Here is a 20,862-nt window from a genome sequence, read left to right as displayed (position 1 = left end):
GTTCATCTGTAAACTGTCAAAGCTTCCAATTTTTTGCTATCCCATGCTCTACACAGTTTTTAGCAGCAGAAAGCCCCAAACTGGACAGCAGCATGAATACCCATTCTGCCAAGGCAGAAGGCAGGGGAGAATTAGACTCTCAACGTATCACACACCTGCACATCAAGGATGCAGCGTACAGAGGAGTTTAGCAGAGACAACGTGGCAAAGAACATCAAAGATGCTGCAAGGACTGTCATAGGGGTTCTCAGCAAAATCTTCCCACACACATTTCTTCAAGGCCTCTTGCTGCACACTCATGCCTATGAATTCAGTGGAAAGCTGACGTTAGCAATAACGCCGATAGCAAGAGCAAACAGCGTGGTGCTACCGGTTCAGACACCGACAACGACACGAGTTTCATGGTACATTGCCCCCCACCTCTCTCCCTCAAGTCCACACCAGCAGCTGTGGATCCGTGGGAGAAGGGGAATGCATTCAGCAGCGCATGGAGCCGGATTCAGGGTGCATGCATGTGCTGGCGTTCAGAAGAATCCAGGGTCCCTACCATGCATTAATTAAAGAGAAGAAAAGCAGGGAAAACAGGGCAGTCCTTGTAGATAATCCCCTACAGAGGAGAAAGGGACCACTGGGTATAAGCCAATACTCTTGTAATGCCAGCTGGCCTTGCGGTCTTATCACAGGACACAACAGAGTTCAGCTTTGCTTGCACAGTGCTCAGCAAGACACCACTAAATTTTGCTGGTTATCTTCCCCATAAACTCCACAGCTTGCTGTTTTTATTATCTCTCTGTCTCTTCAGGCCATCAAAAGCCCCTTTGATAGCCTCACTCACTTGACAGAACGAAAGCAGTCACCACACGGCTGAACGCTCATGATCTTCCCGATATCAGGACTCATGGTAATTCAGTATCAGTGCCTCGTAAATTTATGGAAGCCTGATGGGAGAGCTCAGGACTTGTAACAAAAAACACTTTATATTACTGCTACCCAGAGCTGTTGGAATCCCAAAGCACTCTATTCCTTTCTCCATCATATAAATAACTTGGTTTTATCTACTGCTCTCAAGACATTTAGAAACATTTTCTAAGGGCTGCCACAGTTATAGCCAGTGAGAACAGCGGGGTACTGCTCTGTTCACCGCTCAGCCAAAAAGATGTCCTTGGCTGAGTCATCTCACCTCCCCTGGCATAATTACCTCTTTCCTCTCCACATCAGCTTGGATTTTCGCTTGCGTGACAGCAGCCTCGCGGAAGGAGGAGCTGGCCTGCTTGGCCTGTTCGATGAGAGACTTCAGCTGCTGGGCGGTGTTGAGCAGGGAGTTGACCATCTCCTCCAAGTACAGCCAGCTTCGTTGCTCGGTCACTTCCAGCCCATTCACCACTGATGGCGAGATGGCTTTGGTGGGGGTTGAGGGGGGCACTGAGAGAGCAGGGATTGGGGTCAACACTAAACATAGAGAAAGAAAAATAAAATCGACAGAGTTAGGGCACTGCATTTCCATGAAATGTTGGGTGTTGTTTTTTTTTGAATTGTTAACAGGGTCTACCAAAATTTCCAATCCAACTAAGTTTCAGCTAAACAGACTTACCTTCTGTGACTCGAAGCACACAGAATCAGAGCTGTGCAGAGTTAGCCCTTGGGCAGTATCAAACCCAGAGTACAGAAGAGCAGGTACTCTGACTATGAATTAACACCTTCTAGCACTGCTGCAGAGAAGACCAATTAAGCAGTGAAAGCAGCGTTCCCAGGGACTCCTCTGCCATTATCACCACCATGTTCCACTACGTTGCCCTTAACCATCACTACATAAGGTTAGAATTAATAGTTAAGTGACATAAAACAACAAGGCTCCAAAAGACTTTTCTGAAATATTCTTATGTTGCTGTACAGATGTCAGTCCTCAGGTTGCAAAGTGACAAAAACCAGGCACCGATCCACACCACAGTCCCCTAACGCCTCCTGAACTCTGATCTTAACATAAACCTGTCTCAAGACTGCAATAAAAACTGTTACCAGACAGTTACCATCACTTCAAAATTATGTGTATGACATAAACATGCACTTTCTAAAACCACCATTTAGGAGCCCCTTTAAAATACCCTCAGCCATTGCAATGTCTTTGGACCCCTTCGTCGTGGCTCTTACCCATGAAACAAACTATTGGCCTAAAATTAATCATACCACACTGAAACACCTAGAATTTTAATAAAGGGTATTCACAGCCACCTATACTGGCTTCAAATATCCTATCTTCCAAATAGCAACGCTCATTGCAGCTCCCAAACCTATTGTTGCCAAATGCCAAAGGTGAGAAAATTAAAAGTCCTAGAAAACCAACATCTGTCTTTGCCTTATGTTTGCAAATGTTTTTTAAAAAAATCTGCAGTTACTGCATCCCAAAAACATTTATTTTTCACACTAGGTTTGCACATACATTGGGAGGCCACAGGGCGAGGAAATTAAATTTAGATCTAGGAACCCAACAACACACAGCGTAAGCTCGCTTTCCAGGAAAAAATGTTATCTGGCTTTACTGGTCTTACTTTTTCAAAATTGAACTCTAAACACTCTCAAATCTGCCACAAAATTAAGTCTAAGACATTCACATCTACCAACAGCCAGCCTGTAGATTCCTCACTAAATGGTTTAGTAGAAAAAAGAGAGGCACCACTAGCTGGGGCTGGGCATTCTTATTAACCACAAATCTACTGCTTGTCTATTTCAGGAATTTTCTTGATACATTTAGGTAGGAACTGCAGAATGATCCAGCACACACAAAAACCAGTATGTAGAAAGTCTGAGAAACCACATACCTTCCTGGACAGTTCCGCTTTAGCAAGGGAAGAGCTTTTAGTATTCCAGACACCAAAAGTCAATTAGCTTCCTTGATTTTTAAATAAAGAGTGACACATTCGTGTGATAAATGCTGGACCGTTCAGCCGATGGATGGTATCGCCCTCAGGGAAATGTTGAACACAGCAGGGAACATAATACCAGAAGCAGTGAGCTATTTAACATTTCACATTCACATCCTTCAAGCTTCTGCCTTCCTTCGGAAACGTTACTCTTACACCTCTAGCGCCTCTGCCCGGCAGACCGTCTCCAGGCTCCTGCACTGCTGATGCTACCAAAGATAAAGGATGCACTGACAGCATCCTTGGTGCCGTATCTGTAAGCGTCTGCTAAGCAGTGCCCTAGAGACAGCTGCAGGCAGGAGAGCTGCTACTGATAGGTGCCAACAATTGGTTTCATTAAAATGGAAAATTATTGGAGCCTGGTTCTCTCCCTTGAAACCAGACTTAAGAAATTTAGTAAGCAGGAAGCTCTGGAAAAATGTAGAGGCTGAAGTAACTGAAAGGCAATTTATTCTCATCTACTTTATCATCAATCTATTATCACAGTCCACTTTGGATGTCATTACAGATGGTCACAAAAATGGCTTTCCAGTCAGGCCAGTGTGTCTAAGGCAGCTCAAAAACCAAAGGCAGAAACAAGCCTCAAACCTCTCTCGCTGAGGGATGGGGACACAGAACAGCAGGCTGCAAAACCAATTTAAAACCTCAGAACAACAGAACCCCCATTCAAGTAAAAAATCTTTGTGACTGCACTTAAAACAATACTTAAAATTCTAATGTGAATATTGTCCTGAAAAAAAATCAGTGTAAGTATTGTCCTGAACAGCAACGGGGCAACCGGCCTGCAATTCCACTCACAGTGAACCTCTGCTTAGTAAGGAGACACACAAGACTTCTTGCAAGGCTGAATGAACAGGGAATATGTTCCAGGAGAGCGACTAATTTCAATATACTAATACTTTAATCCTTTTCAAGTCATACCTAGCAGTTTTTCACACAAGCAGCAAAAGCTGAAAGAATCCAGCATGGATATGGGGAGAGAGAGAACAAGTCTCCAAAACCATCGTACTGCAGGTCACTGTGTTAGATGTACAACCTTTTTGGACATCATTGCAAGTTTATCATACAGATAAACTGATGTTTTACACACAACAGCCCTTAATTAAAATAGCAATTTTACTCCATTCACGCATGACTGGTATAGAACTATTTGCACTCGGGTATGAATAAAAGATAAATCAGTCTTTTATCAGCAACTGTTTGCAGAACAATATTTATCACAGCATGGCATTTGATAACTTATCTAACAGGAATTACTTCCGATTCTTCATTTTAGAATAGTTATCTGCCAAGAAATAGTGATGATCTTTGCTTCACTGGTGCAAAGAAAATCAATGTTTAATTAATAACATCAAGATCTGACTCAGACTCAAAACCAACAATATTTCATTCTGGACAGGGCAGGAGTGCACTGTGCTGCTCTGAATAAGTAAATAAAAGGTCAACTTGAAAGGAGAACACGTGCTTTAAAAGAGAAAGACTTCACAATTGAATGCACAAATGAATGCTACATTTATGTGACATCTTTTTGCTACCTGACAACTTCAGTGGGAATCCAAACCTGCCTGTGTTGCAGTTCCCTCACATCAGTGATATCAGTGAGCAAGTAGCAAAGTAACTTTACAGAACCAAAGAAATTAGAGAAGGAGAAACTGACCTGGGATGTGAGAGCAGCACACCAAACCTGCTCAAAACTGCATCTAAGCATTTGTGGATTCATAAAGAGGTGTCACAATTTTTAGAAAAGCTTCTACGATATAATTTTAAATCTCAGCAAGGAGAGATGGTTTCCTTGGATCAAAGATTAAATAAATAAATATCTATCTACAGCACCCAGGTGGTGACAAGAGCTTTGAAGCAAAAGCCTTATGAAAGGCAGGGGGCTGCAAAGAGGATTTTGGAAGCAAGATCACATGAAACCACTCCGTTAAAAACCAACAAATCAAAGTTCTCAATACCAGTGTGAAAAACTTTCCTGAAGTATGGAAAAAAAAAAATCTGTTTATCCAAACTTTAATAACTGCAAAAATCATAAGAAAAAACAAACAAACAAAAGAAAAAAAGCACTATTTTTCTGCTTCAACCTTTACCTCTGGTGGGAAAGAAGATCACAGCATAAATTCAAGCACTGTTAACTGTGTCTTACAGATGTAAAACATACCAATTTTGGGATGAGATGTTGGCAGTGCAGCTTCAGGGAAAGGTGAAATCTGACAGTTGTCCTGGTAACTTGGATAGTGAGGTTCTGGGTGATTGACCCGGCAAGGCTGTTGAACATTGGTATCTTGAACTGCATAAGAACAACATCATCATAAATCATTGTATAACAGAGCTTTCACACATTTCTTGTGCCTCTTTTACCTCTGTTTTTTAAAAAAATTCCCCTGCTCTATGATAATTGTAAGGGTTTCAAACGAGTAACAACAGAGCCATGTTACATAGCTACCACGCAGGGCAGCCTTGCACTGATTTCATCTCTCTCTGTGCTCACTTTTAAAGGCTTCTGTAAAAATTACTGCCAGTTTCCTTCTCATATACCTCGATATTTGCATTGACCAAAGGACTCCAAACTATTGTTCTCAGTGGAGGTTAGTTCCCTTAGCTGCTCCAGCAGTACTCACAACCCCATGTAGGAATTAAACTGAAAGAACTGAAATTTATGTTACATGTTTATATTTTCTTGGGTTTATTCTGGCATTTTTCAGCATTTATTCAGCACTTTTCACTTAGTTTAAATGCTCAGCTATTTTTGGCAGTATTTTAGGACGAACAAGGAGCAAAGAAAAAATGACAGAGATGTCCATTAAACGAAAGAAACCAGCAGAGGTGTACACTAGCAGCTGCAGCATCTGGACAAAACATTTAAACATCTTTTGTGAAACTGATCAAAGATTCTAAGTGGTTAAAATCATTTAAAAGAAAGAACAGAAGGTCGTGTATAGCCTCTGTGTATGTTCTTAAAAAATAAATCCTTCATGCAGCACACAAAATGCTTCTTGCTATAGGAATGGGATGTCCAAACCCTTTTTTCCTTCTTCTTATGGATGGCAAGCAGACATACACCTGAACCCTTACCAGTGGCTCCTGTGAAAACATCACCCTGGGATGGACTTTCTGAGATAATTGCTGTGGCTTCCACTGTCGACGTGCGGTCAAAGGTCAGAGCACCGGAGGTAGTGATCTGTCCAGAAGGAGTCACGGTGACTGGAAATGGTAGAAGTACTTTCATAATTAACAATCAGTGCTCAAGCCTTGGTTGTCTAGCTGTTGAGATCCCTGTTCTGAATCATCCAAAGTCACAGAACTCACAGACCAGTCAACAGCCTGTGATAGCCGAGTTTGGATCACACCTATAACCGTTAAAACTAGAAATGCGAAGAAAAGCCCTGCTCAACTTGCGAAGGTATTGTTGGCCTCCTGCAAGCCTCTGGTTATTCTCTGGGTGTATGAAGGCAGAATGTGCACTTACAAAGTAATTCCTCCCAAATCACCACCTTTATTGCATGAATAATAACTTGACAACTACTTAAAAAATCCAGTAGTGCCACAAAACTCATTAGTTTCTGGCTGGTCCTAATTTATCCTAGAACTTCAGCCAGCATGGTTCTTACTACTTAAAAGTAGATTTATAACAGCAATTGTGGATTACAACTAATTCTGTGACAGTTTGTTGAACAAGTTTAATTGTCTTTCTGCACGGAGTGATACAAAGAGCTTGGCCAATGCAAGGAACATGTCACAAAATACATTCAGACGAACATACCAGTGCAGCTCTAAAATGTTTAAAACCCTTTTTAAACAGGATTAATCCAGCAACACTAATTGGTAATGGCCTGATTCTGTGAAACACTGTTCAGTCTGAAGGATCTTTTTACAAACAATTCAATTACAAGACATTGAGGCTACAGTTTCATTCCTGGTGAAAGATGCGGCTGCTACCAAAATAAGCAGTCCTGCTCTCTCCCAGCACTAGCATGAGCAAACATGCAACCTCCCAGCAGCTGACATTAATGAACCAATATAGATTAAAGCTGTTTTGAGGGATAAAAAAAAAAAGCTCTACAGAACCTTTATGTATTTCTCTTCCTGCTGTTGCCAGTAATCTAATCTTGCTTTTGGCCTGCTCAGTTCTTTTTAATATTTCTGTAGCTTCCTCCTCAATTCACTTTGTAATGTTACCGTCCAGATGATGCTAGTGTGATGAGAGCAGGAGGACACATGAATGTGACAGGGAACGTGTGAGCTGGACTAGCTTGCAAATTAATTTCTGTTCTCATACAGATGATTTGACAACCAAAAACATTAAGTAACAAAGCGTGTCCTGATTGTTTGAGAGGAATTTGCAGATGAAAGTGTCACCTTCTGCCTCTTTCATTAGCGACTTTCAGGCTGTGGATTTCATTACAGTTGCTTAGAGCCTACTTTTCCTATGCATTTCAAGAAGTAGCACAAATCTTATTACATAGCCCTCAGCGGCTACTAAAGGACAAAACCCAAGCTCAGGAGACAAAATGGGGATTTCCTGCAGAGCAGAAAAGAGGCAGCCTTCCCCTCAACCTGATCTCAACATCAAGAAATTTCTCATATGTCATTTGTGAAAAGCCTACCTAAAGCCCACTGTGGATCAAGTCCAGGACTCCAAACTACCCCAGCACTGCCAGGGCGAGAGCAGGTAGAGGGGGGAAAACATCATCCAGGCCTCTCTCAGAACAAAATATGAAACCTACAGCTCACTGGAAAAGGATATTAACACACTTAAAACTCAGACACTGCTTTAATTTCTAGAAAATATGAAAGGATACTGGCTAAAGAGAAAGAGCCAATAAAACTACCCAATGATAAGGAAGTAATGCCAATAAGATGATTTTTCTCAGCTGGATAATTTCATGGGGCTACTGATAAGACATAAAATATCTAGTCTGTCAATTCTTCAAAGAAGGAAAGCAATTTTTACCACGAGAAAAAACCTACATGTAGTAGCAGCTGTGGCAGGAAGCAGAGTGATATTTTTGGAGGATTCCTTCTTCACAGTATTTGCAGACATTTCACTATCTTTTTTTCGCCGTTTGTATGGTACAAATAGTCGTACAGGGCCACTCTAGGAGAAAAAAAAAAAAAAAAAGAAAAAAAAGAGGAAAAGACATTAGCTAAGGCATCTCTTTGGGGACTACAGGATTACTCCAATCTCTCCAGATGCAGCAAAGATCATGCAGTACGAATGGTTTGCAACAAATGACCAAAAAACTTCTATGGCAGTAGCTCCAAAGTAAAAAAAAAACTTCTGTGAATAAAAAAATTGCATTCAGCTCCACGCAGCTGAAGAGGCACAGATTCAGCCTCTTCCCACCATTACATAAGGAGCAAAACTGGGCAAACAACTGACAACTATCCACAGTGGTGGAAGGAAAGGGAACAAGAGTGAGGAGAAGACACAAAGCAGGTCTAGATAATGAGCAAATGATTCAATTCACACCAGAAAAGTAAAAAGCAGTACTTCAGGTGAAGCTAAATGATTCTGCTTTCATGACTTTAGCATATGTTTTTTTAAAAAAGAAAGCAATTTAATAGGAAAATACGGATCTAACAGGATATGGATAAAAAAAATAAATAAAATAAAATAAAATAATAAAATAGTAAATAATAATATATAAATAAAATATAAATAAATAAATCGATATATAAAAAATATATATGAGTAAAATAATATATATAAATATATATATAATATATATATATAAATATATATAATATATATATAATAAAATAATAAATAAATAAAATAATGATAAAATACGGATCTTACACTACTTCCTCATAAAAACATTCCTTCCAGCTCAAATAATTGTGGAATTTAAGCCAGAAAACACTAATAGCATTGACATCCCCCCGAAGGCATTTTACATAAATATATTATTTAGGAAACAAAAAAGAAAAAAAGAGAGAAAACCAGCAACAACTATCACCTGGTTAAAGTGAGGGGCAGATATGAACATCAGAGGCTGCAATGCAGCAGCACTAGCAGTTCCCTGTCTCGTTTCTGTATGAAGCATGGACAAAGCTTGCTGCGACCACAGTACTTGTGAATGTTTCTAGGCCACTCACGACCTGCTCACAGATGGCTGTGGCAGCTTGATTGATGAATTGGTTTTAAACTAATGGATATAAAACCTACAACTCACCAGAGTCATGTCATCACAGCAGGCAGCACAAGTACAAGAGGCAGCGTGAGGATTTAAAATCCCATCCTGAAATTGGAAGATTATAAATTCAGTATCAGTCACCAAAACCAGTGAGAGCATGACTGTACTTTGCTTGAAGAGCCAGGCAGCTCCCAGAGAGACAGAACCATTCCCCCCTACGTGCCCTAAACAGTAAAAAAAAGGCTGTCTCCCCTCAACCAAATCAACACGTTGCTTCTGACTCACCCCACAACACCATCACACACAACTCTGCAGAGGCACCATGCAGAGCTTGGACTGCTGTGCCTGGCAGACTCTGTCCCGAATCTCCCTGCCCCTTCCAGCAGAAAGGAGGAAAGAAATTTAACCTTACATGAATAAGGCACTGCAACGGTCTCCCAGCATAGCGGATGCTCCTCTTCCAGTCTTTGCTGCTGGCTCGTCCTGCCATAGCTTCAAATTCGGTGGGGCTGTACCAGTTGTCCCCTTGCTTAATGCACCTGCCACGGCCTCCTGAATTAAATTAGAAGAAAATAATTGTTAGTAAAGGTCAAGGATTACTCCGCTGTTTTCCTAAAGAAGCAAATACCAAAATTGCTGGACAAAACAGCAGCTAATCTACAGTAACTACCAACTATGCCCATCTGCTGTTTCTCATCACTCTAGGATAACCGTGCCCATTTAATATGCTGGCTGTGACAGTGATCGCACATGTTTAGTGAGTTCCAACTTTGTGCTTCACCAATATTGAAACAGGCTAGAAAAAACCTACTCATCCACAAGAAGGATAAGTCCTTCTTGGATAACCACCATGAATATAAGCCCATCCTTAATTTTCAGTTAAATTTGTAATCCTTTTGGTCATGATGAAAACTGTCTTTCCATGCAGCAAATGCTGTGCAGTGCAGTCAGGCTTGTGGCAATTTCTGCCATCGCTTCTTCAGCTTTCCCACAGAGATAAAAGAGAAGAGAAGGGGCTAAGACAACTTAGGAGTCTTATTAGGATACAAGCTCTCTACTTTCCAATGCAGCAGGGATTCTGCAGAGCTTTGTAGAGACACTGTTTTACTTCTGAAAGGTCCGCAAAAAGAACATTAGAAGAGTCAGGCGACTATCAGGAAGACTCACTGCACAGCAGGCTGCATCTTCACGGATTGAAGAAAAAAGTTAAAAAGCCTCTGAAGAAAGAGCAAGGAAACAAAAGGGCAAAACATGGGAGAATACTCATGGGACTAGGCTGGCTATGAAAATGTCCTTATTTTCTTCATGACTGGTCCTTCAAGGTAATCTGATTAAAAGAAAAGTGCATGAAGTGAAGAAGGAGCCATCGTGTCATACTTCGTCACACAAGGTCATTTTTACCTGAGCCAAGTCTGTTTTTATACAGAATCCCACTGATATTCCGGCACCTCACTGGGAGCTCGTTGTCATACACAGATGGGTCCCAGTTATACTTGGTTCCAGTTTTCTCTTGGACGGATGTTAAAGGGGTAGGAGGAGATTGCGGTCCTTTGAAAAAAAGAAGAGAAAGGTGACAGCAACCAAAAGGCACAGTGACTATACCTTCACACTGAATTTGGCGAGGCCAACAGTGTCGTTTGGTCAGTTCAAGCAGATTACACCTTTCCAAACCGCTGCAAGTAACACAGTGTACAACAAAAAATTCAGGTTGGAACAGATGCCCGATGTAAGCTAGAGCTGTGAGTCTGCCCTGCCAAGCTCAAGAATTCCTCACAGAAGGTAACATTCTGAAAATGGCAGAAAATAAAGCAAACTGCTTGTTAGGAAACAAGCTCTTAACGGTGTGTTAAATGCTCAGCTCATAACCTGTAGCTGTCCGGATCTTACAGTTCCCAAAGGGCAAGACTGTAAAATGTGACTGCCTGCCAAAGGTTTGCCATGCCATCTTGTGGGCAGAAAGGAAACTGACAAGGCAGCTGTGAACAAAAACCTTAACCATGAAGACACCATCTATATTACAATTAAATATCAGCAAAAGGCGTGAATGGACACAAAACTATGTGCAAGAACCCTTTAAAAAGAACCCACGTGCAGAACTAGGACACTGATATTTGTATTATCAATATCAGAATGATCAATCTGAATTTGGGGTGGGATGAATGCAATAGCCCAGCAGCAGGGTGAGCTCTTTCCAGAAGCTTACTTGGCAAAGATTAGGGCAATGTATAAGAAAATGAAATACATTTATGAGACCAAAACCAAAGAGTAAATATTCTTCTTCTACTCTCAAGAAACACAAGAAACATTATGTTAAGAGAGGATCAACAGTCCCCTTCATAATACGCCTGATGTTTGTTTTTTTTATTATTTCCAGCAACACAATTAAAATGCAACCCCTCTGGGAGAATGACACTTCAAAAACAGATTGCCTTATACCTGGTGTGAGAGGTGCTGATGGTCCCTTCAGCCCCGTGGTTTCCACTATGCTGCCGTCTGTGTGAACGACTATGAGAGTGGCTTTTTCAGTATTCAAGCTGTCCCCAATTTGGAGGGCTGTTCTCCCAGACTATGGAGGAAATAAAAGAATTTTAAATCATAGAGTTAAAATACCAATGTATTTTAGTATTCCCACAAATCTTCTCAAAGTTACCCTAAGACACTAACAATATGGCAATAACTAGGTTAGTTTTTGAGCTTTAGGCCAAGCAAATTCAAAGCTTACATGTTCTGGGTTGTTCCATTACAGAATGGGTGTATGTGGATAGAAAGGTAAAGAAAAATTCTCCAAGTGATAAGGAAAAAGCTGTATGTATATCAGTGGACGGTTTTGAGCCTTAATGTCTGTACACAGCAATGAAAACACATTTTTGATCTTGTACACAAACTGAGCTCTCCATTTACACTAAGAAAGCGTGTGGGACTTCGCTAAGACCCTCAAATCAAAGGTCAGACTCACCAGTACATGTCCTGAAATTGAAGCTGCATTTGCCACAGATGTGGTGAAAACATTGTCTGCGGAGGCACCAACGTTGGCTACTGTTACTGTGGTGACTTCTGAAACATAAACCAGAAATGAATTCTGCTGTGTCCCGGGAGCCCGATTAACAGTTCAACATCAAAAGATATAACTGCATTTCCTTCTTCTTCCATATTGAGCATCTGTTTAATTTTTCATGACAACTTTAAGTCATTATAAATCCAATCACTCTGCTTTTTATTAAGCTTCGGGTTAAACATAGAATGGTTTGGGTTGGAAGGGAACCATAAGGACCATCTGGTTCCAACACCTCCCACCAGACCAGGTTGCTCACAGCCCCATCCAGCCTGGCCTTGAACACCTCCAGACAACCGCTAGGACACCAGCATGCTTTAACCTCCTTGAGAACACAACAGTACCACCAGCATGTGATGCACTAAGTGGAAAAAAAATATTCCCTCTTTACTAAAAAACAAGTGATGTTTTTTTATTAAAAAGAGATGACTGGCAAGCATCAAAATAAGGAGAACTGACCGTGCCTCTGACATGTTAATTTTTAGGCTGCTGCTTGTTACCTGTATACCTTGTCCAGTCAAGAACAGTCAAATCTTAGGCTGTAACTTGGATATGATATATATGATATATACTACATTTGACTGCCTAGCTAAAACCAGGGATTCTTCCACACCTTGCACAGGGTAAAAGTGAAAAACCAACAATTCTGAAGCTCATGTGTACAAGGAGGTAACAATCCAGCACTGTGGGATCTAATACTACCTGCGGTACCAGAGCATGCTTCCAGAATTCAGCATATTTCAGGGCACTTTTAAGGGGGAGATTTGCACATAGGGCCGAAATAATTTTAGACACCAACGGGAGGCTCCTGCTCCCTTCGCTTTGTGGGATGAAAACAGTGCGTGGCATGAAGTCGGTGCTACTTTCTACAAGTCTGGGACTTGTTCACCGTGTTACTGGGGCCAATAAATGTAATCAACTCTCCTCAGCAACACAACTGCGGACACCACAGCGAGCGAGACGGGGCAGCAGCGCGCCCCTCCGCCTCAGCCGCCCGCCCGCCACTCACTGAGGCGCCGCCGGCGGTGCGCGTGTGGGAGGGGGGCGAGTGAGGGGAGCTGCGCATGCGCGCTGCCGCCCGCCCTGACCTGCGAAGGCGGCGGCCTCGTCGGCGCTGGGCAGGGCCCCGGCCGCCATCTCGAGGTGCTGGGCGTCCGCCGCCATCACCGTCACGGCCGTCACCCGCGCCGCCTCTTCCTGCCGCCGCTCCGCCTTCGCCTCCGAGGCCGCGGGCTGCGGCTGCTGCTGCTGCTGTGGCGGCCCCCGCTGTTGTTGTTGTTGTTGTTGATGTTGCTGTTCGGCTCCTTCCCCAGCCGCCGCCGCCACTGCGGCCGCCGCTGCCGCCGCCTCCGCTAAGCCCAGCTGCTTGGCCGCCGAGTCGGCGTCCTCCATGCGGGGCGGCCCGGGAGGGGTTTGGGGGACGGGGGGGGAGCGGGACCCAGCCCGCCCGAGCGGCCCCGACCCCCGCCGAGAGGGCCCCGGGGCGGTGGGGGGGGGGCCCCGAGGCCGCTCGGGCGCTCGGCGGCCGAGCGGAGCCGAGAGGAGCCGAGCGGAGCCGAACGCGCCCCCCCCCGGGCGGGCCGAGCGCTTCCGAGGGGGCCCGAAGCGTGCCGAGCGCTGCCGGGCCTCGTCCGATGGCTGCCGAGGCGCGGGGCCCGCGCTGCCTGCCGGCTGGCCAATCCCAGCGCGGGACGCGGCCGAGGCCGCGGCCCGAAGCGATACCTGACAGCTCGGGCCTCCCCGCCCGAGCGCGCCCGAACAGGGCCGAGTCCCCGAGCGGTCCGGCCCGCGGGGTCGAAGAATCCCGAACCCGCTCGAGTCTTTTCCGATCTCGCCCGAAGGCGGCTGGAGGCGGTGGCGAGGAAAGCCGAGCTCTTCCGAACGCTCCTCCGAACGCCTTCGCCGGCCCGAACGGCGGCGCCCGAACGGGCACTGCCCGAAGCCGCCCGAAAGCGACCGAACCGGGCCGAACGCTCCGATCGCAGCCGAAGAGCGAGGGGCGGGGCGGGGCCGCGCGGCGCGGGGGCTGCCGGGACGCTGGAGGACCGCCGGGGGCGGGCGGCCGACATGGCGGCGGCCAGGCGAGGTGAGCGGAGCGGGGCCTCCGCCGCTCGGGGCCGGCCCCCGGCCCCTTTCCACACGGGGACAGTGCCCGGTGCCTTTCCTACTCCTCCACGCGTTGTTAAGGCCGCGGGAGGGGGGCCTGGCGGAGGGAGGGCTCTCCTAGCCCCAGGCCGTGTCGCGACAGTTACGACATGGCGCCGCGGGAGGGGGGGGGGCAGGGGGCACAACAGCAGCCTGAAGGAGAATTCTGCCTTGCGATCATCGCACCGGGCGGTTTAACCTGCAGCTGGGGCTGCCTGCGTGCCCTTAATACAGTTCTGGCACTAAAAACAAACAAAAACAAAAAAAAACAGACAAACAAAAAACACATTTTTTTTTTCCTTTTTTAAAGAAAATTGATTGTATTCTGTCTCCAGTAAGGAGGTGACCTGGGGGGAAGTCTCGGGCTGCAACCCCTGCTCGTCCCAGGTACCCAAAGAGTTTAGGTTCATCAAAGCGATTACAGGAGGGCTGTGTAAGTGCTTTAATGGGAACCTGCACTGGAGACAATTGGTGCTATGCCTTGTTTTCTTTTGGACCCTACAAGTTTTAGGATAGGCAGAAATGAGGTGCCAGCCCGCGTGCAGCAGAAGGCACTGTTCAGGGTCTCACAAATGCAGAATGCCCATGTTGCTGCTGCAAGTCTGTGCGCTTCATGTAAATGCTTTAAAGGTCCTGTTTTGCTTCTTCTCGGGTGCCAGAACGCTCACGTTCGATTTCAAAATGCCCCGGCAGCAATGCAGGCTTCATTAGTCCTAGCAGCGCAGCGACATGGTCTCAGGATGTTGGGGTTAGCAACCCACAGTTTTAATTCGAGTATATGATTTTAGTTATGTATTCAATAATTATTACTAAAGCGCCATATCGCTTTCACGTTGTGAGCTTTCGGTGTTTGACCTGTGTGAAATGTCCTCCACCCCTCACGGGGAGGCAGCATTTTCTAAACAACAGTGCCTGCAAACCTGTGCGTGGAGCAGATGCAAGAATGTGCTCGGTGCCCTCTTGTGGAAAAAGATCTTACAATATACAAATAAACGCGGGGAGCTGCCATTAGGGAATTCAAAAGGTTTCAGGTTGCCCATACGATAAAACCTCACTGCTGCAATTATCCCCCCTGGCACCCCACAGGGCTGATGAGTGGGTGATGATACGTTGGTACGCCTCGTATTTGGTTATGTTTGCTGCTCCTTAGGCAGAGCTCCATCTCTGGACGCCTCTTGTAGAACGATAACATGCCTGCACACGTAGCTGTGGTGTTTCACCTTAACACCCCGCTTCACAGCTGAGAATAACTGGAAGGTGGAGACATCTCCTTAGTCCTGAGCAAGGCAGGAAATGCACGGTCCTGATACAAGGCATTGCTTTCATGTGAGGGCTTCTCTGGGATGTAAATGTGAGCACACATTTAGCCATTAGTCACGGCAAAACAAGACATGTAATAAAACCTTTAACTGCAATCCACAAAAAGAAAGAAAGCATTTATCAAAACGCTTTTTGGCCAAGTGAAGGGACCGGTCTGGTAAGAGCCTGTGCTCCCTTCACAGAAAACGGAGCGGAGATGCAGCGTGCCCAAAGGCATTTCAAGTCATAGACAGTATGAATCACCTAAAATTGCTTGCCTATTTCCACTGTGTTCCCAAATTGGATAGCTTAATTGGGTGCCTAAAGTTAGTGGGGATTAATTTGGGCCCAAGTGCATAAAGCTATGAGGTGATGGGGACATTAACCTCACAAAGCCCAGGGATGGAGGTGGTGAGGTGAGCGCGTCCTGCTGACATGACGATGATGAGATGCCTTTGCGAAGACAGGTGGCATGGCCTTCCACAGGAGGTTTTGCTCTCCCTGAAGCAGGGATTGTAACTTTTCCTTTCTTCCTGCCTCTGAAACAGGCTGAGAGTGTTAGGAGTTACTGAAGAAGTATTTAAATAGGTTGTTGCCATTATGTTGCAAGGGAATTTTGTTTGGGGTTTTGGATAGAAAAGAGTAAAAGGATCCGTTACCTTGTATTTTGTGTCGGGTCTGTGGGTGATCAGAGCACGAGGGTTTTACATGGAACGGCTGCTTTTGAAGCAAACTGGCTTGGAAGGATGTTATTTTAGAGGAAGGAGGGAGCCCTGTGTTCTGTGCTACCTCTCACAATTTAAAAGCAAATGTTACATTCTGGTTCCTTTGCATGTTTCCCTTGTTCCTGCATAGTTAGAGGGGATGAAGTGTCATCTGCTGGGAAAGGACAGGATGAACGAGTTCTGTGTACTCCTTTACATCTTGAAAGAGCCACGTATCTTGGTGAAAGTGACTTTTCACAGCAGGGATTTCCCCTGATTAATTTAGAGTTCAGGTATTTGAAAAAGTTACTTTTGGAACCTGAACTGCATGATCTGAGGAAAAAAAAAAAGTCTTCCAAGTCTTCCAGTGAACTGAGAGGTAAAAACTTCTACAAGCACGCTTAGCCTCGCTAGTAACATCAGTGGTTTGAATGTTGCTGCAGTGCTTTTGGTAAATATTGAGACTGATTTTCTGCTCTTTTTCTTTTTTTTCTTTTCAACGGAAAGGAGGAACTTCGTCAGTTGTATCCTTTTTGTACCATTCATCCCTCACATGCAGGAATCTTCAAGAAAATCAGTGGCAAAAGTTTCATCTCTTCCTGCCTAATAAATCTGCACAATATGATTTTAGCGTTATTCTGCAAGTCTCCCATCATCAGCACCATCAGTATGAAGCTAAACTGATAAGACATTTCTTCCAAGGGAAGGTGGTTTTTGGAGCTGGGGCTTTTTGCTGAGATTTTGTCCCATTCCTGCACAATCCCCTCTAACCTATCCCACAGTCTTGACAGAGGGCTGGCAGACATTTTCTGATCACATAACTTCTCACTGACTTAAGAAGCAAGGCTAAAAATTGGATCTGTGGATTCACAGACACAAGTCCCATGCAGCACACCTCACAGACAGCTGACAAGAGGCAGTAAAAGCAGCTTTCAGTAGTACTTCCTCTTCTTTCTTATTAATTCTCCCAACCTTTTCTCTTGCCAAGATCTAAGTAACCTCCTAAGAAGAGACACCCTTCTCTTCAGAGATTTCCATGCTTAGAACCCACCTAGTAATTTTTTGCTCCACCCTCCTTCAACTGGAAAAACACAAAAACCTGGTTCTGTTTTAATAAGATGAGATTCTCTGGGAACTGGAATACATCTGCTGCGTGTGGGTGGGTGCTGCCTTCAAAAACCGGATGGGTCGTTCCCGTAGAGGATGCCTGGGATGAAATCCCTGCTTAGACAGTCTCAGGGTATTTGAGAAGGGCTAGGGAGAGAGGAGGGGATGAAGAATGCCCTGAGTGTAGAAAGACAGCTGGAAATAATGAAACCTGCACTGATGCCTTCCTTGTATAAATTGCATTGTATTATTTAAGACTAAGAAAAGTATCTGGTGCAATTTACTTATCAGAAATACCTCTGAATGGCCAGACTTTCTAGACTCCTTGAGCCACATTCCAGCTTCTCTATGTGGTGGTGAGCCCCAGGATGTCCTTCCTGTATTAATGTATTGCATTAATAACATGGTGCTGTGCCTCGGGAGAAAATGATTCTGTCAGTGTGTGGTGCCTGCTATATAGGAGTTGTACTGACCGTGGGGGTGAGTGGGCGGGCTCTCGAAGGCATCTGTTAGTTATCTCGTATAACCCAGGCATTTAAATGCTTTTGTAGTCAGAGGGAGAGGTGGGATGGTAATTTAGCCCACTGCAATCAGGAGCTGCTTGGTTATGAAGTTGCTCATCTCGGCTGTCTCCAGGGGGAGCCCGGGTGATTAATTCAGACCAGAGGCATAACTTTCTGATGGTTATCATCTTAGGATGGCTGCAGGTGAGATGGATCTGTCCCGAGCCTGTAAGTAACTCTTCCCTATTTGTACCTCAGTGCTTGCCGTGTTCCCTGCCTTTCAGAGGCATTCCGAGGGTGTGTTAAGGATTGGGGAGGTCTCAAATACCTTGGCAGTGGATCCACATGGATATAAATAACTAGAGCTAACTATCGCCTTATGCTAGACTACAGTTTGTTTTATGAGCAGCGAGTTAAGGAAGTCTATTGTACAAATCTACATCTCAAAGTTGAGCTTATGGCCTTTCTCAGGCACACAACAAAGGCTGAGCTCAGCTCTCAGACTTTCCATCGTGCGGGCAGTAACAGGGCTTGTCTGCTTCACAGAGCCACCTATTTTCAAAACGTAGACGAATTTGATACATTGGAGTCTGCCAACCGTCTGTCAGCTTGGTTTGAGCTGACTACCAGGTATAGAAGTCTGGGGAAATGTACATATGCACACACACAGCTCATTTCCTTAGGCTAACAAATAACCCACTACAAACCAAATTAAAAAATAAAAAATAAAAAAGGAACGAAAACCAAGCCTGAAACAGCAAGCTGTTGTCCTAGCTCCTGGCATTTGTGATCTCAAGTTACTTTCTGAAACCTACCCAATATGCCAGTCATAGTTGATTCATTTAGTATAACAAGGCACAGCAGTATGTTTTGAGGTTACTTAGGAAGTGGTTATTTTATGAAATGGATCCCACCTCATTACTATGAGAAATCCTTAACAGCAGTTATCAGCTCTCATCTGTTCCTTTACAGATTCTACTTTATATAAATGGGTTTTATTACATCTTTTACTTCTTGGCGACTCTCGCCATGATTTTTTATAAACGTAAGTTGCATGCTTTCTAACCAGAATTAGGCTGCATGGTTATGTGTTGCGTGTGTTTTGTCGGTATCCCCACCGTATTCTTCTGGCTTATTTATGCTGTGCTATTTTCCAGGTCAAGTTTTCAGTTATCCGGACAATTTTTTGGCTCCTGATCTCACCCTGCTTTTCATTATGGCCATTCTGGAAGCACTCCGATTATACTTGGGTATGTCATGTTATCACTGTGCCTTTTCAGTGGAATGTAGTCTCTAACCATTAATCATTCTGAAACCAAGCGTGTGTCAGAATGTGCCGATGTAGCAGACAAGCAGTTTTTTGGGGACTTGTTCATTTATGTCATTAAACTTTATCTGACTGATCAATATATTTGGCCAGAGGGTCAAATAGAATTTTCTCTCCTACGATGCATGATCTATAAGGCCATTGGAAAACAAAGCAGGGTTGTCAGAAAGCAGTATAACTGGGACAGCAGGAATGCTGCTGTGCTGTTTACAAGTGAGCGTGACTTGTGAGAGTGAACATGTTGAAACAGAGATTTCCATTCACCAAGGCGATACAGCTCCTTTCAGCTGCTCCAGCAATGTACGAAAGTAGCCAAATGGAAGGAGCCTTGTGGAGCAGGTAATGCTAAGGATGTCCCTGAGCAGCCTACTGGGACTAAAGCTTTTCCTTTCAGTCCTTCTAAAGACATGCATCAGCTCCAACATCTTCCTTTCACTATGCCTGAACAGTGTAAAGGACCCATTTGGAATCCTACTGACCACTCACCAGAGCAAGCTGTAATTTCATGAAGTCTTTTTTTTTTTTTTTTTTTTTTTTTTTTTTTTTTTTTTAAGCAAGGTTTACAATTAAAGTGTTAAAATAGTAATATTTAAATTTGTGCTAGATATAGCTAAGACGTTTACACAAGGTGGGTCTCTGTTGAATTCTGATGAGTTGCTGTAGGGGTGAATTTTTAGCCTTAAAGCACTCTGCATATATTTGCTTGGAGCAGTTGGATAAATAAAAAAACAAATTTCAAGTTTCATGTAGTTAAAATCTACCGAGACGAGCTCAGAAATAAGATGCAAGAAAAAATAAGTGCAGCTTCCTCATAATGATAGTAATTTGCAATAGGAATAGATTACTAGGGAATATAAAAGATTCTCTGTTGCATAAGATTTTAAAATCAGTATTGGATATCCTTAAGTGTGCCCCACAGTCACCAAGTTGTCAGGCTAGGTGTGGGGCTGGAGGGGCACTGGGGGGAAAATTTGGTGCTAGATCAAGAAGACGGTCAGACTGAGCAATCAGAATAGCTGCAGCTTCAGAACTGATTATTGTAGTAAGAAAAGGTTGGTATCTTGACTCTGAGTGTCAACTGGTTGCTCTTTATTTAGCTTAACTTCAGTCAGCAAGAATTTGATTGTCCATTGGTGTTTGGGTTGGTTCTTAGATGTACTGACAGTGCCTTCGTTCAGGCCAGTATTTCTTTATACTCTGAACTGTAAGAAATAGAGCCCTTTTCAAACAGGAAAACTCCAGACATGGGGCTTGAGACGTCGTCATAAGAAATCAAAGATTCATACCAGCTTTTTGTTTCCTTCAAGGTTCAAAGGGAAACCTGACAGAAGAAGAGGCTCCATTAGGGCTCAGTCTTGTGATAACAGTCGGGAGTGTGATTCTGTCTGTGTACTTCCTGGTATGGCAAACTTACGTGCTGAAAGCAGATGTCATTATAAACGCCGTTCTTCTCTTCACATACGGGCTTGAGTCAGTACTACAGGTCCTGGCTATTGCTGCCTTTGTTGGCTAAAACCCAGCAGTGTGGCACAGCAGGTTTGCAACACATTTCTTCCTTTAAAGAGTGCTTTTTACATTTCAAAGATTTGATTCTTTTGCATATTAAAAATCTGTAAAGCTTTCTGCTGTTTAAATTATTTTTCTTTGGCAGAGATCTCCCCAGATGG

The 20,862-nt window shown here is 44.1% G+C and overlaps 2 protein-coding genes across 5 annotated transcripts in view; one reads left to right on the top strand and one right to left on the bottom strand.

Annotated features, from left to right (window-relative positions):
* The window catches only part of DEAF1 (DEAF1 transcription factor), a 24,552-nt gene extending 10,439 nt beyond the window's left edge, over positions 1-14,113 (bottom strand). For 2 of the 4 annotated variants that reach the window (XM_068683616.1, XM_068683618.1), the window contains exons 1-10: positions 13,199-14,113; positions 12,015-12,112; positions 11,495-11,624; positions 10,460-10,606; positions 9,471-9,610; positions 9,098-9,163; positions 7,890-8,016; positions 5,994-6,122; positions 5,080-5,208; positions 1,199-1,449 (exon numbers count right to left, since the gene is read on the bottom strand). In XM_068683616.1, the coding sequence (XP_068539717.1) occupies positions 1,199-1,449; positions 5,080-5,208; positions 5,994-6,122; positions 7,890-8,016; positions 9,098-9,163; positions 9,471-9,610; positions 10,460-10,606; positions 11,495-11,624; positions 12,015-12,112; positions 13,199-13,502 (1,521 nt within the window). In that variant the 5' untranslated portion in view covers positions 13,503-14,113. Of the gene's footprint in view, positions 1-155; positions 303-1,198; positions 1,450-5,079; positions 5,209-5,993; positions 6,123-7,889; positions 8,017-9,097; positions 9,164-9,470; positions 9,611-10,459; positions 10,607-11,494; positions 11,625-12,014; positions 12,113-13,198 lie in introns of all 4 variants that reach the window. The other 2 variants (XR_011097047.1, XM_068683619.1) reach the window with 2 other exon arrangements.
* Positions 14,082-20,817, top strand: TMEM80 (transmembrane protein 80). The gene is made up of 5 exons (XM_068683622.1): positions 14,082-14,196; positions 16,766-16,782; positions 18,820-18,913; positions 19,026-19,118; positions 20,503-20,817. The coding sequence occupies exons 1-5, from the start codon at positions 14,178-14,180 to the stop codon at positions 20,706-20,708; spliced, it is 429 nt and encodes a 142-aa protein (XP_068539723.1). The 5' UTR covers positions 14,082-14,177; the 3' UTR covers positions 20,709-20,817.
* Positions 20,818-20,862: the final 45 nt, after the last annotated feature.

The sequence above is a fragment of the Anas acuta genome, chromosome 5 (assembly GCF_963932015.1).
Source record: "Anas acuta chromosome 5, bAnaAcu1.1, whole genome shotgun sequence".
Taxonomy (NCBI): Eukaryota; Metazoa; Chordata; class Aves; order Anseriformes; family Anatidae; genus Anas; species Anas acuta.
Note: the sequence above shows the minus strand (reverse complement) of the source record. Positions and strands in the feature narration are given on the sequence as shown.

Coding starts and splice junctions, on each gene's coding strand:
- TMEM80 (XM_068683622.1), top strand. Junction 18,914..19,025: donor CGCCATGATTTTTTATAAAC/GTAAGTTGCATG, acceptor GCTATTTTCCAG/GTCAAGTTTTCAGTTATCCG. Junction 19,119..20,502: donor AGCACTCCGATTATACTTGG/GTATGTCATGTT, acceptor GTTTCCTTCAAG/GTTCAAAGGGAAACCTGACA.